The sequence below is a fragment of the Macaca mulatta genome, chromosome 4 (assembly GCF_049350105.2).
Source record: "Macaca mulatta isolate MMU2019108-1 chromosome 4, T2T-MMU8v2.0, whole genome shotgun sequence".
Classification (NCBI taxonomy): Eukaryota; Metazoa; Chordata; class Mammalia; order Primates; family Cercopithecidae; genus Macaca; species Macaca mulatta.
The window spans coordinates 125730812-125744813 of NC_133409.1; the positions used below are offsets into that span (position 1 = coordinate 125730812).

General features: G+C 35.9%; 1 protein-coding gene across 26 annotated transcripts in view; it reads left to right on the forward strand.

Moving 5' to 3' along the window:
* The window catches only part of DST (dystonin), a 488734-nt gene that overhangs the window by 386253 nt on the left and 88479 nt on the right, over window positions 1–14002 (forward strand). For all 26 annotated transcript variants that reach the window (XM_015136594.3, XM_077999802.1, XM_015136600.3 and 23 more), the window contains 5 exons: window positions 461–702; window positions 1588–1717; window positions 4522–4721; window positions 6199–6694; window positions 8361–9832. In XM_015136594.3, coding sequence (XP_014992080.3) covers window positions 461–702; window positions 1588–1717; window positions 4522–4721; window positions 6199–6694; window positions 8361–9832 — 2540 coding nt within the window. The remainder of the gene's footprint in view (window positions 1–460; window positions 703–1587; window positions 1718–4521; window positions 4722–6198; window positions 6695–8360; window positions 9833–14002) is intronic.

Here is a 14002-nt window from a genome sequence, read left to right on the forward strand (position 1 = left end):
CAATCTCCATAGATACTATATTTATATAACATTTTATGCAGTTTTGTGTATCTGAAATGAATAAAATCAAGTTGTTCAACTTGACTCTTGGTTTTGTTGCTTGCTTTTTGGTTAATTTGAGATATTTTGTCACTTGGGATAACATTATTTGACTTGATTTATTGAGTTTGGTGTTTGAGATATTGCTAAGTAACATTTTGTGGTTTGTGTTTTTTATTACATTTAAGATATCTTTTTTATTTTACTTGTATTATGCAATTTTCTTGAATTATTTGTGATCAAATAGCATTATAAGATGATCCAACCTTTTATTTCTAAAACATTTATGACTTTATCATACTAGGCTTAATAGTGACAAACTAGACGTTATAAAATATCATGTAAAAAAACCTTTTATTTCTAGACCTCTGCTCCGAATGTCCTGAAAATATGTCAATATAGTTGTTTTTCTTACTCCTAGGTTTAACATCCATTAAAAAGGACATGACTGACATAAGTCATGATTATGAAGATCTTGGCCTCTTACTCAAGGACAAAATAGCAGAACTGAACACTAAACTCTCCAAATTGCAAAAGGCTCAGGAAGAATCAAGTGCAATGATGCAGTGGTTACAGAAAATGAACAAAACTGCAACGAAATGGCATCAGACACCTGCACCTACAGATACTGAAGCTGTGAAGACTCAAGTTGAGCAGAATAAGGTATATTCTGTAGGTGCACCTATGGAAGACATGAAAGAGAATGGATTAGCAGTTGGAACGGAGCTCTGGTAGTCAGAAGCTCTCTTCTGTTTTCTAGCTCTATAAACTTTAGCACATAATTTGACAGTTTTGTTTAATGTGCCTTTCTGTAGAGATTGATAATAATAGTTACTTTTTAAAAAATTTTGGGCACAGCCACGTTATAGATTAGCAAACTGTTTGGTGTAAGCCACTTTGCCACCTTTAAATCAGTGTAAGCCTGGGATGTTAACCAGTCAGCTATTAGAAAAGATTTATTTAAGGGCTAAATGTATGAGAGATCTATTCTCTGTCGTATAAAAATAGGGTGCTAATGCCTTCCTTTTATTTACTAGATAGTATTTCTTTCTACAGCTGCCAAGGTTGGGAAAATGGCTTTATATAATGGTGGCAATGATGGCAAAATTTCTACAAATTAACAACCTATATTTGAATTCTATAATGTGTTGCCCAAAAAAAGTGCTTATTCACGTGTAGATTCTCCACTTCTGGCAGCCTTTATTAAGACTGATTTTCTTACTTATTAAAATTTACTGATGTCATCTTTCTTTATTCCAGAGTGGCTTGTTTGAAAATATGAAATTCTTTCTCACTAATGGGGACAAGAGTCATTATCTCCATAGTCCTAGTGTTCCTCTGTGGGGATTCCTTTATCACACAGTTGAACACGAGCTAAGAAGAGGAAAGGAAAATAATTAATTGCAAAATCCAGGCCCTCACCCACCACAGCATTTAACAGTAGATTTCTTCCTCTTTTGGTCATTCTAGAGAAAAAAAATCCTCTATCATTATTGTATTTTTGTCTTTTGCTGTTTGCATAGTTTATTATTATTTTTCCTTTGTTAGTCATTTGAGGCAGAACTGAAGCAGAATGTAAACAAAGTACAGGAGTTGAAAGACAAGTTGACAGAGCTGTTGGAGGAGAACCCAGATACTCCTGAGGCCCCCAGATGGAAACAGATGTTGACAGAAATAGGTATGTTGCATTACTTAGATGAACGCCTGTGAAGAAAAGTGCAATCATTTTTCATGTTAATCATAATCTTCATCAGAAAACATTCAACAGAGTCACTTATTTTTGGATTTGCTTTAATGTTTCAGAATCTATTTTTTGCATAAAGTGTCATTTCAAATTATATTGTGCAGAAAATTGGCATATCTTATGTTTTTTACGGTAAACACAGTAATTAAATTTATTTTTATGAAGAATGTAGATACTAGTTAATGAAGTGCTGTGCATTGAGTACCTGTTTTCATTAATGTTTCTTTACTTTTTACTAGCTTTTGGTGCTTTATTATGCTTTATATATTTCCAAGCTATATTATATTTTAAATATTTCTTTCATTCATCTGGAAAAGGTGTGCTCCCTTCTCCTTCGTGCAGTTACTTCTGGGACCCCTCCTGCTCCGTGCTTTTTGCTTTTCTGCTCTTCCCCAATCAATTTTTTATCCAAAATTATCCTCCTACCCACATTCTGTCCTTGTATAAACAGAGGAGCATACACTGCTCCTCAGAGGTACAGAATTTTCTTTATAAGCCCTATTGTCTTACCAATTTTTATTACTATAATGATGTAGAAAATGAGTGTAAAGGGGGTAGAAAAAAAAGAAAATGAGTATAAGAGAACGGTAATAATTTTCCCCACTTCGTAGTCTCATTTGGAGAACCCAATAAGTTAAGTTGAATATGCCTCAAACAAATAGTACCTGGCACATATTAAGTGCTATGTAAATACATACTATGATTATAATAACTATTTTACTTTCAATTGTTCCATTACTAAATATTGTCCTTCCTTTAGAGTCAGGTGTGCTATGATAAATGTAGAAATCTCTAAGTATATTTTAGTTTGAAAAAGGTTACCCTAAGGGATCTTCATGTTCAGAGATATATTTAATCCAACTTTAGAGATTCCTATCAAGTTGTAATTAATTTGCCCCTAATTCAGTGGCTGTCTTCTAGGATCTCAGAATTACTTGGGGAGAGTATTAGCAAACCCAAGTAATATCATGTAAAAAAAACTATTTTAGAATAGGAATGGGAATGAGGAATATGTAGTTCAGAAAACCTTCTTGATGAGCTTTTATATTTTTCCTTCCTGATTTATTGTTTTAATGGCATTATTTTGTTGTGAGATTGTGTTTGACCAGAAAATGTCATATGGAATGATGTTATTAGATAAGGTTTCAATGATTGTGTTCTATTAAAGTCATTCCTTTAGTGTGTTATGCTAAATGAAAACTCTCTCAAATCAACTGATCACACCATCAGTGAATATTTATTGAGTGACTATGTTGAAGTGCTGGAAGAAGTGCTCTGATTAGTAACCCTTGACTACAGGGAGCATACTGTCTTGAGGATGGAGAGAACAGAAAAGGCTTCCTAGCAGAGGGTAAATCCAATGGAATGTAAAGGAAGAATAGGGTTGGGATGTATGGGGAGGAGGTATAGAATCTCAGGCATAGGACCTGTGTGAGCAGAAGCCTGTTTGGATTACAAGGGTGAAATCATCAGGGCTAGATTAGAGGATCATCTCAGAGTACAAACCTTCAGAGATTGTGGGAGGCCTCAAATGTCAGGCAAAGGTCTTCAGATTTTATTGTCTAGGTAACGAGGAGTTAGTTGTTGAAGGGTTTGAGCAGGGAAGTGACAGTTTTAAAAGTGACACTTTTTAGGGAAATTGTATTAGAAACAAGTGGCTTGCAGTTGAGAAACACTAATAGCAGGGATACTAGTTAGAAGACTGCTAGACTAGGTCATTAGTTCTCCAATGTGCTCCTGGGATCAGCAGCAACAGCATCACCTGGGAATTTTTTAGAAATGCAGAATTTCAGATACTACTCCAGACCTACTGAATCAAAAACTCAAGGCAGAGCCCGGAAATCTGTGTTAAAGATGCCTCCAGGTGATTCTTAATGCAGCTCAAGTGTGTGAACTACTGGTCTAGGAAAACATGATGCTGTTAGCTCATCACCTGGATGGATTGTGTTAAATTATCACATGCACTCTAAAAATACATTTCTATTATATATCAATTTAAAAAATACAAATAATTAAAAAAAACATATGATGAAGGCCAAAATGGAGTATGGCATTGAGAATGTAAAGGAGGGCTTTAAGGTTTTATGATCAAGGATATAATAGAGTTAGGAAGCTCATAAAAGCATTTTCTGAATTATTGCATCTTTATGACATGGGAGAAGAGATAACCTTTGAAAGAAATCTAAAAGTCATAAAAGTCCACCAGTTTTGAGAGGAATATAATGAGTTTTATTTTTTAATGTTGAGTTTAATTGGTCAGACTTCCTACTGGAACTTTCCAGCAGCTGGTTGTTAGTGTGTAATTTGAATGGGAAAGAATAATGGGATAGATATACAAATTTGGGAGCAATTTGCCTAGAATGAATAAGTGAAGATTTTATATTAAAAGGATTATTGTTCATTGTTTTAGTAAGTCATAGTTTAATAAACACACTCTATAGGACTTATAGAAGGAACAAGAGATCTTAGAATCCTGTCTGCTTTAATGAATATTCCATATTCTACAATATCTTCTAAAATCATATTCACAATTTTTTTCCCTATACTTCAGTTAACATACAACCATCAGACCTATAAAATCTTAGGTTAGTCCTTTAAGTAACTATGTAACAAGAGTCATAAAAATGGGATTATAGCCATTATATATCATTTTGAATCATATCATACAGTCCTCATAGACATAGTCATGTTAAATGCAAAAAAAAAATCAAACACCAGTTTCATTGTTTTTCTTTTAGATTCTAAGTGGCAAGAACTCAATCAATTAACAATTGATAGACAACAAAAACTGGAAGAATCCTCCAATAATCTAACCCAGTTCCAGACTGTAGAGGCCCAGTTGAAACAGTGGCTTGTGGAAAAAGAACTTATGGTCAGTGTTCTTGGGCCCTTGTCAATTGACCCAAATATGCTAAACACGCAAAGGCAGCAGGTGCAGGTGAGTATTACCTAATAACCTGTCTCTCGTGCACAGCAATTTGAGTTACTGAGACCAATGTTTTCATTATAAATATATTAACTTTGGTCAGTAGGTGTTTTATTTAACTGCTTTGAAGTTTATGTGTAATGTTTCAGATGCCCATAAGATACTGTCCTGATATTAGTGGGAATCCCCCAGAGAACTAAAGCTATGAGGCATCTTAGAGGCCTCCTTGAAGCCCATGAATGGGCCAAGTCTCCTGATTATTTCAGTCATATTGTGGGTGGTACGGATCCTGTTAAAAGGGCCTTCTTTGAAGTATTAATGCAATTAAGTAATATCTTTATGAGAGGCTAGTATATACTTTTTACTGTTTAGAAATTACTCCTTTGAGGTTTTATTTATTTTGATTATGGTAGTAGATAATGAAACTTGTAAAACTCATCCAGTTGAGTTCTGATGGGGGACAGAGAGAACAAGAAGAGGACAAAGAATAAGGGAAGCAGAGAGGGAACCCTGAAACACAGGGTCTTAGTTAGATGAGTCTAGTTACAAAGCAGATAAATCCACAAGGGAAAAAAACCCAAAAAAAGAGTTTTATTTTTTAATGTTTAATGTTTTTATAGTCAGGTGTAATAGCAGAAGCTCAGTGGTGGTTTCAGTTAGTTTTTTTAATGTATGAGTACTGGCTTTAGAGCAGGGAGGCTGTTTTATAAGCTGAAAATTCAAATAAGTTTTGGTAAAAGTCAGATGTTTGAGTTCATATCTGTTCATAATCCAAAGACAATAAAAACAAAAGATAAAAGTAAATATCTGGGGAGAAATAATTGCCTCTACTCTTGGTAGTCTCCCAGAGATAGACAGATAAATATAGATAAAAGTATAAAAGATAGATAAAATATGATACTAAAAGAATGAGATTTTTTGGATCATTCATTTTATGAGTCAGGTTGAGTCTGTACATTCTGAGCAGCATGATTTGTTGGCTAAAACCTTTATAATGAAGACTGTAAACATCAATAAATTTTATGTTACAAAAACCTTTGTAAATCAGTGCATCATGAGTTAATATATTCTAACACCTTTATCACTGTGTGTTTTCTTTAATATAAAATTCCATAGGGTATTCCAAAAATCCTACAAAGACAAAAACATGAATGGGTAAAAACAAATTTGGTGTAAGTGCAGTGTGAACTTGTCTAACAGCAGTGTTTCTCTTTTCATATGAAAATTCACACATGAATTTTTGTTCATTTTGTCCAGGTTTTTCCTTTAAGGGGATAGGATTAGTCTAGACAGGATATCTCTGTGAAGCACCATAGTTTTTTGGATTGAAGATAATTGTACTGCCCTTTAAGTAAAAAGTAGGAAAGTAATAACTAAAAAACAGAAACTAGAGAAATAATTACCATTTCTGTCTGTGTGGACACCAAAATCTGTGTTTTCTACAATCAATTATATGATAACTTGTGTTTATTTACCCTTGTTACCTTAGATTCTGCTGCAAGAATTTGCCACTCGGAAACCTCAATATGAACAGCTCACAGCAGCTGGTCAGGGCATTCTGAGCAGACCTGGAGAAGACCCTTCTTTACATGGGATTGTGAAAGAGCAACTGGCAGCTGTGACCCAAAAATGGGATAGCCTAACAGGGCAATTGAGTGACAGATGTGACTGGATTGACCAAGCCATTGTTAAAAGCACACAGTATCAAAGCCTGCTGAGAAGCCTTTCTGATAAACTGAGTGACTTGGATAATAAACTCAGCAGCAGTCTGGCTGTGAGCACGCACCCTGACGCTATGAACCAACAGTTGGAAACGGCCCAAAAAATGAAGCAGGAAATACAGCAGGAAAAGAAGCAGATAAAAGTGGCCCAGGCACTCTGTGAGGATTTGTCAGCACTGGTTAAAGAAGAGTACTTGAAAGCAGAACTTAGTAGGCAGCTAGAAGGCATCTTAAAATCATTTAAGGATATTGAACAGAAAGCAGGTTTGTCTACTTTTAATACATGTATTTCCTGGTCAGAAATAGATGTCATATATTGCTTATTTCCAAGATGTTGCCAATAATCCAGGACCCCAAAGAGACTCTGCCCCACTGTTAACATCAGTGAAGAGGAGGATGAATATAGGAGCTCAGAGAGCAGTTTTGTATTCCTAGGCATATGTAATGTTAGGGTCATTCTACACATATAATCTGTTGGCAAAATGGACTTCCTGAAGGCCTATTAAAATTTCAGGTACCCCAAACTGGTTTTTAAAAGATGTAAATGTTTTTTGCTGTATGACAGTCTTATTTTGCCAGAAAAAAACATGAATAGTTAGTAAAAGGCTTGGCATCATCTTCTCATCTGCTGTTACTTTATCTATGCGGTCATAGAAAACTTTTCTAGAGAAATGTGTCAAAGAGAGGCATTTGTCACTATTTTCCTCTCTCACTGTGGCTATAATTCTGTGGCAGATGTGTTGATATTTGTCAGAGGTAGCAGTGAGTTATCAGAATTCAGAAAGCCCTGATGAAGAAAGGCACATTTTGTTGTTAAGTTTGTTCTGTTTGAAAAGTTTCTAGTTTTTTGCACCTAGTAAATACTCAAGTTATGCTTTTTAATTGATTGGATTTACTGATCACAGCAACTGTTTCAGACTTATTCCTTTGTTTGACATGATATTAACAATAGTAAATATCAGCTATTATCATTATTATTCTTAATGGTATGAACACTTTTATGTGATAGGTATTAAACTAAGAACTTTACATGTACTATAATCTGTACAGCACCTACCATTAATATTGTCAATTCACAGTGGTAGAAATTAGGCTTAGAGGTTTAATCATTTGCCTGGGGTTTTCCAATTCTGAAGAGGTTAAACCAAGATACAAACTCATGTAGTTTTTATGTGCTACATTATGTTGCCTCCATAATATGTAAAAGTCATAGACATGGCCAGGCGCAGTGGCTCACGCCTGTAATCCCAGCACTTTGGGAGGCCGAGGCGGGTGGATCGCAAGGTCAGGAGATCGAGACCATCCCGGCTAACACAGTGAAAACCCATCTCTACTAACAATACAAAAAGTTAGCCAGGCGTGGTGGCAGGCGCCTGTAGTCCCAGCTACTCGGGAGGCTGAGGCAGGAGAATGGCGTGAACCCAGGAGGCGGAGCTTGCAGTGAGCCGAGATCGCGCCACTACACACCAGCCTGGGCGACAGAGTGAGACTCTGCCTCAAAAAAAAAAAAAAAAAAGTCATAGATGTGAAAAAGTCATATTTGATAACAGATGGATTATTTATCAACATAATTGAGAACTTGGCCGTCATCACTTCTCCATATTAGAATAGAGAAGACACCAGCACAGCAGATGATGTGTGGCGTGGCCACTCCCTGCACCTTGACGCATTTTTACTTATTTCCTTATTCTTTGTTTTCCCCTCTCATCTGTCTCCTGCATCTTTTCTTGATTGTGTATTTTCTTGGGCCTACCTCTTACCTCTTTTCCCCTTTGTCAATATCTTAAGTTCACTTGTAGTTCTTATAGTCAATGCTAAAAGCCCTTGCTTTTCAACAATTCTATATATTCAGAGATTTTTATTTTGGCTTTTCATAGATTAAATTAACATTTTGATATAAAATAAACATATCTTGTAATTTTATTTCTAGAGAGTCATGTCCAGCACCTTCAGTCAGCCTGTGCAAGCTCTCATCAATTTCAGCAAATGTCTAGAGATTTTCAGGCTTGGCTAGATACAAAGAAAGAAGAGCAAAACAAGTCTCATCCAATATCCGCCAAACTCAATGTCTTGGAGTCGTTAATTAAAGATCATAAAGACTTTAGTAAAACTTTGACTGTTCAGTCTCATATTTATGAAAAAACCATTGCAGAAGGTGAAAATCTGTTATTAAAAACACAAGGGTCTGAGAAGGCAGCCTTACAGTTACAGCTTAATACAATTAAAACCAGTTGGGATACATTTAATAAGCAGGTGAAAGAAAGAGAAAACAAGTTAAAAGATTCATTGGAAAAAGCCCTTAAGTATAAAGAGCAAGTAGAGACTCTCCGGCCATGGATAGACAAATGCCAAAACAACCTGGAGGAAATAAAATTTTGCTTGGATCCTGCTGAAGGAGAGAATTCTATTGCCAAGTTAAAGTCTCTGCAGAAGGAAATGGACCAACACTTTGGTATGGTAGAATTACTGAACAACACAGCCAATAGCTTGCTCAGTGTCTGTGAGATAGATAAAGAAGTTGTTACAGATGAGAATAAGTCACTGATCCAGAAGGTGGACATGGTCACTGAACAACTTCACAGTAAGAAATTCTCTCTAGAGAACATGGCTCAGAAGTTTAAAGAATTTCAAGAAGTTTCCAAAGAATCTAAAAGGCAGCTTCACTGTGCAAAGGAGCAGCTAGATATCTATGATTCCCTGGGACCCCAGGCTTACAGTAACAAATACCTGACCATGTTGCAGACTCAGCAGAAATCACTTCAGGCCTTGAAGCATCAGGTAGATTTGGCTAAAAGACTTGCACAGGACCTTGTGGTAGAGGCCTCAGACTCAAAGGGAACCTCTGATGTTTTATTACAAGCGGAAACCATAGCTCAAGAGCATAGTGCACTAAGTCAGCAGGTTGATGAAAAGTGTTCTTTCTTAGAAACCAAGCTTCAGGGCATTGGGCATTTCCAGAATACCATTCGAGAAATGTTTTCTCAGTTTGCAGAGTTTGATGATGAACTGGATAGCATGGCTCCAGTGGGGAGAGATGCAGAAACATTGCAAAAGCAAAAGGAAACTATAAAAGCCTTTCTAAAGAAACTAGAAGCCCTCATAGCAAGCAACGACAATGCCAATAAAACCTGCAAGATGATGTTAGCCACAGAAGAAACCTCTCCTGACCTTGTTGGAATCAAAAGGGACTTGGAGGCCTTAAGTAAACAATGCAACAAGTTACTGGACCGAGCCCAAGCCAGAGAAGAGCAGGTTGAAGGGACAATTAAGCGTCTTGAAGAATTTTACAGCAAATTGAAAGAATTCTCTACTCTGCTCCAGAAAGCCGAAGAACATGAAGAGTCACAAGGTCCTGTTGGCATGGAAACGGAGACAATTAATCAGCAGCTTGAGGTGTTCAAGGTAGGGAACTGTCCATTTTTACGAAGTGTTTTTATTGTCAATGAAGTTTCTAATTTGTACAGAAAGGAGATTGCCTATTTCGTAGAACCTTCTAATAATGATTGTCATACAATATTTGAGCCAGAATGAGCATATATGGAAGTAACACCCAGACAGGTGGGGCAGTTACAAGGCTACTGGTGATTTGGGCCTTTGTGGAATAAGGCCTGAGATAAAATCAGATCAAAGGGTGCTTGGCAAAGTTCCAGGCAAGCCAGGAACTGACATCATAGGGTCCATTTCTGAAGTCATTCACAATTGCCATCCGTGGTGACTGGGGCTGTGGTTTGAACTCTATTGCAGATGTTTATCTCCCAGCATTTTCTTCAGTGGTAAATTACCGTCTTTTCTGCCCTTTCTTTTTATAACTGTCTTCTCATCCTTCTTAATTTAATTTCTTCCACAGACATTTTTCTTCTAAAAGCTCATATTTTTAAAGGCAATATGGAGTTCCATGTTGTAATCTGTTTCATTACACAAAGACCTTAGGCTCATGCCCCAGAGGATTAGAGGTGAATTTTTTTTTTTATTGCATGATATAAGCTCCTCAGTGCCAAGAAATAACTGCCACTCAACAGTGATTGGTGACACTTAATGAATGAAACATTTGATAAAAATGGTAGGCCAGTTTCCATGACATTGGATTTGGCCTTATTTATGACAGTGAGAACAGAAGTCACATCTGTATAGGGGACAAAGATAGGTTCATCCCTGGAAACAAAGGGTCCTAAATAGCAAACGATTTTCTATATGGAGCTGATATAAACCTTTAAGGTTTCACAGCTCCTGTTATATTTATGAGATGTGTTTTACTGGCAAAGATATATTGCACCATTAGTGCATAAAGAATAAACTAAGACCAAATAACAGTTTATAAAACCTAAATTATTTTCTTTGAGAAATGGGTATGAATCAAATGGACTTCCAAATTCTATGCAGTTATATTTGACATACTCTTTCATTTGCTTGTCTTCGATAACATTATTTAGATGACTGAGTCTTGAAAAATACCTTCTTTTTCTTTGTATTGTTGTTACTATTATGATTATTTGCAGTTTATTAAACGCCTTTGAAGCCCAGTTCCTTCAGGGCTCACAAATCTGTGATTCTGTATTTAGTTCTTGATTCTTGAAGGTGAAAGAAACATTCTTATTGTTGACTTGACCTCCTTCATTGCTCTGTCAAAATTTTATATTTCTGATTTGCAAAATGAAGATTTCATATGAGAGAATCCTCTATTAGAAAAGCATAGTTCTGTGGCAATTGCTTCATCAAAGACTGGGAGAGATCTTGGGAGCAACTCTTCCTTTGTCAGTAAGTTTGGAATTCTCTATAGAACCCTGTCAGCACCTTAAAGATTAAATGACAGTAATCAAGCAGTGTTTATACTAATGAAATTTAACCACATTAAGTGGTTAAATTGTGAAACATTTCATTCGGTTTCCTGTGCATTTGTTTAGAAAAAAAAGACCTTCATTTCTCTTTGCTGCTTCTAACTACTTGTAAGACAGTGAACAAAAGTAATAGTACCGGTGCTGCTACTTTTGGGTGCCTCCCCTTTGGTCTTCCCAAATACAGTGAAAACTGTGGCTCTTCATGTGGAGAATTGAAAGTAAGAAAAAGCAAGAGATAGGAGGAGCTTTCTCACCATTGCACTGAAAGTGTTTTGCAAACTGAAAACCCCAAACATTACCATTAATAGCTACAGTGATTGTCTTATTTGATTGTGAAGAAATATAGAGTGATAATTTCTCCTAAAATAAACCATGTAGCATGCTGTGTTTGTTTGCTTTCAGATTATTTGGAAAGAGTTGATTGATTTTATTGAAATTCAGCAATAAAGAACATCATGGCATACTTTCAGTATCTTGAAACCCAGTGACTTAAAAAAAAAAGTTTTCAAGTAGACCAATACTCTGCATTTAGTATATTCCAGTGCCATAGGTTAAAAAGGACAAGAATATGATTATGGTAGCTCACACAACCACTAATTCTGTTTATCTGTGTATGTGTGTGTGTATTCTTTAAAAATAGTAATTATAATAATCAATAAATCAATTTATTATGGGCTTACTATGTGTCAAGCCCTACTTTAATTTGTCTTTAATCCTGTTAACAGTCATGAGAGGTAGATGCTGTTACTATTCCCCATCTTATTATAAAGAAGCCTAGGCCCAAGGAGGTTAAGTGACTTGTCCAAGGTCACACAGATGGTGTCAGAACCTGATTCTTTTGATGAAAATGATGCAATGCTTTGTGTAAACTTTATTTGTCACCCATGTTTCACATCTAGTATTTTCTCTGGGGAATTTTCTTATCATCTTTGCTGTAGCCTAATTTAGACAGCCTGAATAGCCAGCCATTGTTCATTTTAATCCAAAATACCAAGAACACCCACTTAAGGAACATGTTCTATAAAACTAGCTGCTATGAGAAATGTGAGATAAACATGTAAAACAGTCTTAGAAACTGATGTTATGTAGGTGCTGTGATATGATAAGGGTGATGATGATAATGATGATGTTGATGGTAGTGGTTCCAGTGATCACCACTACTGCTGCTACTGAGATGGAGCCAAACATTTCATTGTTTTAGTGATTCTTTCTTGGTTAAAGTAGTAAATTGACTTGTTTACAGTTCAGTACTTAATTTAGTTTCTGTTGGGCCTTAGACTTTTGTTAAACATTAGTTTTAACATAATTTTTAGAAAGTTTTTAAAATTTTTAAAATGGAATGATTTGTATTGAGTGAAAAGCTAGTTATAATTCCTAAAAGTAAAACAGAAAAGAAGCGAAGGACTGAGTCTGTCCTCCTTATTGACTTTGAAATACAATCTAGTTTGACATTAATCTATCTGGTAGCTTTAGTTTAACCTAACGTCACAGATAAAATCCTATAATAGTTTTTCTTAGTGCAAAATAAACTGCCTTCTGAGCAGAACAGAGAATAAAAGCTATTACCCAGTCACTCAGCAGGGGGTGCCTCATATTCACTGGGCCCATAATAGAGGATTTAAAGCAGGTTTGCTAGACTTCCCCGATTCTGTTTTTCTTTCTATAGTTTAAGAAATAGCTGTTAATAGTTACTTGAGGTTTTCTTATAAAGACAGGGACAAAATTCATTCATTCATGTTTAAGATATCAACCCAAACATAATACTTAAAGCAAATGCTATTCTAAACCAAATGTCCTAACTCACTCAGTGAAAACTATTCTGAGATTCTGAAAATAGATTGGTGTTATCTTTTATGTTAGTTAGCTTGACATTTTAAAACTATTTTGATTATATATAAGTTCTGTTGTTCATAAGTTTTTCTACTTCTAAGTACTAGTCATTGGACTAACATGTCTGAAGGGTGAGGTGTTTTCTACACTGTTGGTAAGTTAGAGTACCATTTTCCACTTACACTTCTCTATGACAGTTAAATTCTATGCACACTGTTATAAATTGCTGGAATGAATAGCAGAGTGATTCTGTTTGTCTCCAGGCAAGAAGAAAGAAACCCCTTTGGTGTTCCCTCTATCCCTACCTCCTATCTGAAGACTCCTAGCTCAAGATTATCTTCAAATCTAAACCACATTATTAAGTAACATTAGTATTTCCACATTATTATTTATCAAAGACATATGTAACTGACTGTATACAAGGAATGCATCCCAGTAATTCCTATTATGTGATGAACAGCCAATCAGGTCTTCTGATCATTATGAAGTAACCATTATCACCATATTGAATGATTTAATTTCAATGAAAATCAAAGAAACTTGATGCTTTAATGAGTCCTAGCTAAATCTGTACCCTCCCCACCTCTATCTAGGCCAAGCTTGTCCAACCCATGGCCCACGGCCCACCTGTGGCCCAGGATGGTTTTGAATGTGGCCCAACACAAATTCATAGACGTTCTTAAATAACATTATGAGATTTATTTTTGCCATTTTTTAAGGTCATCAGCTGTCATTACTGTTAGTGTATTTTATGGGTGGCCTAAAACAACTCTTCTTCTTCCAGTGGGGCCCAGAGAAGCCAAAAGATTGGATACCCCTGATCTATACCATTGTGAAAAATGCCTTACCTCAGAACCTGCTTACAGTTTATTTCTGGCCACTGTGTTGCTGTCCCAATTGTAATTCA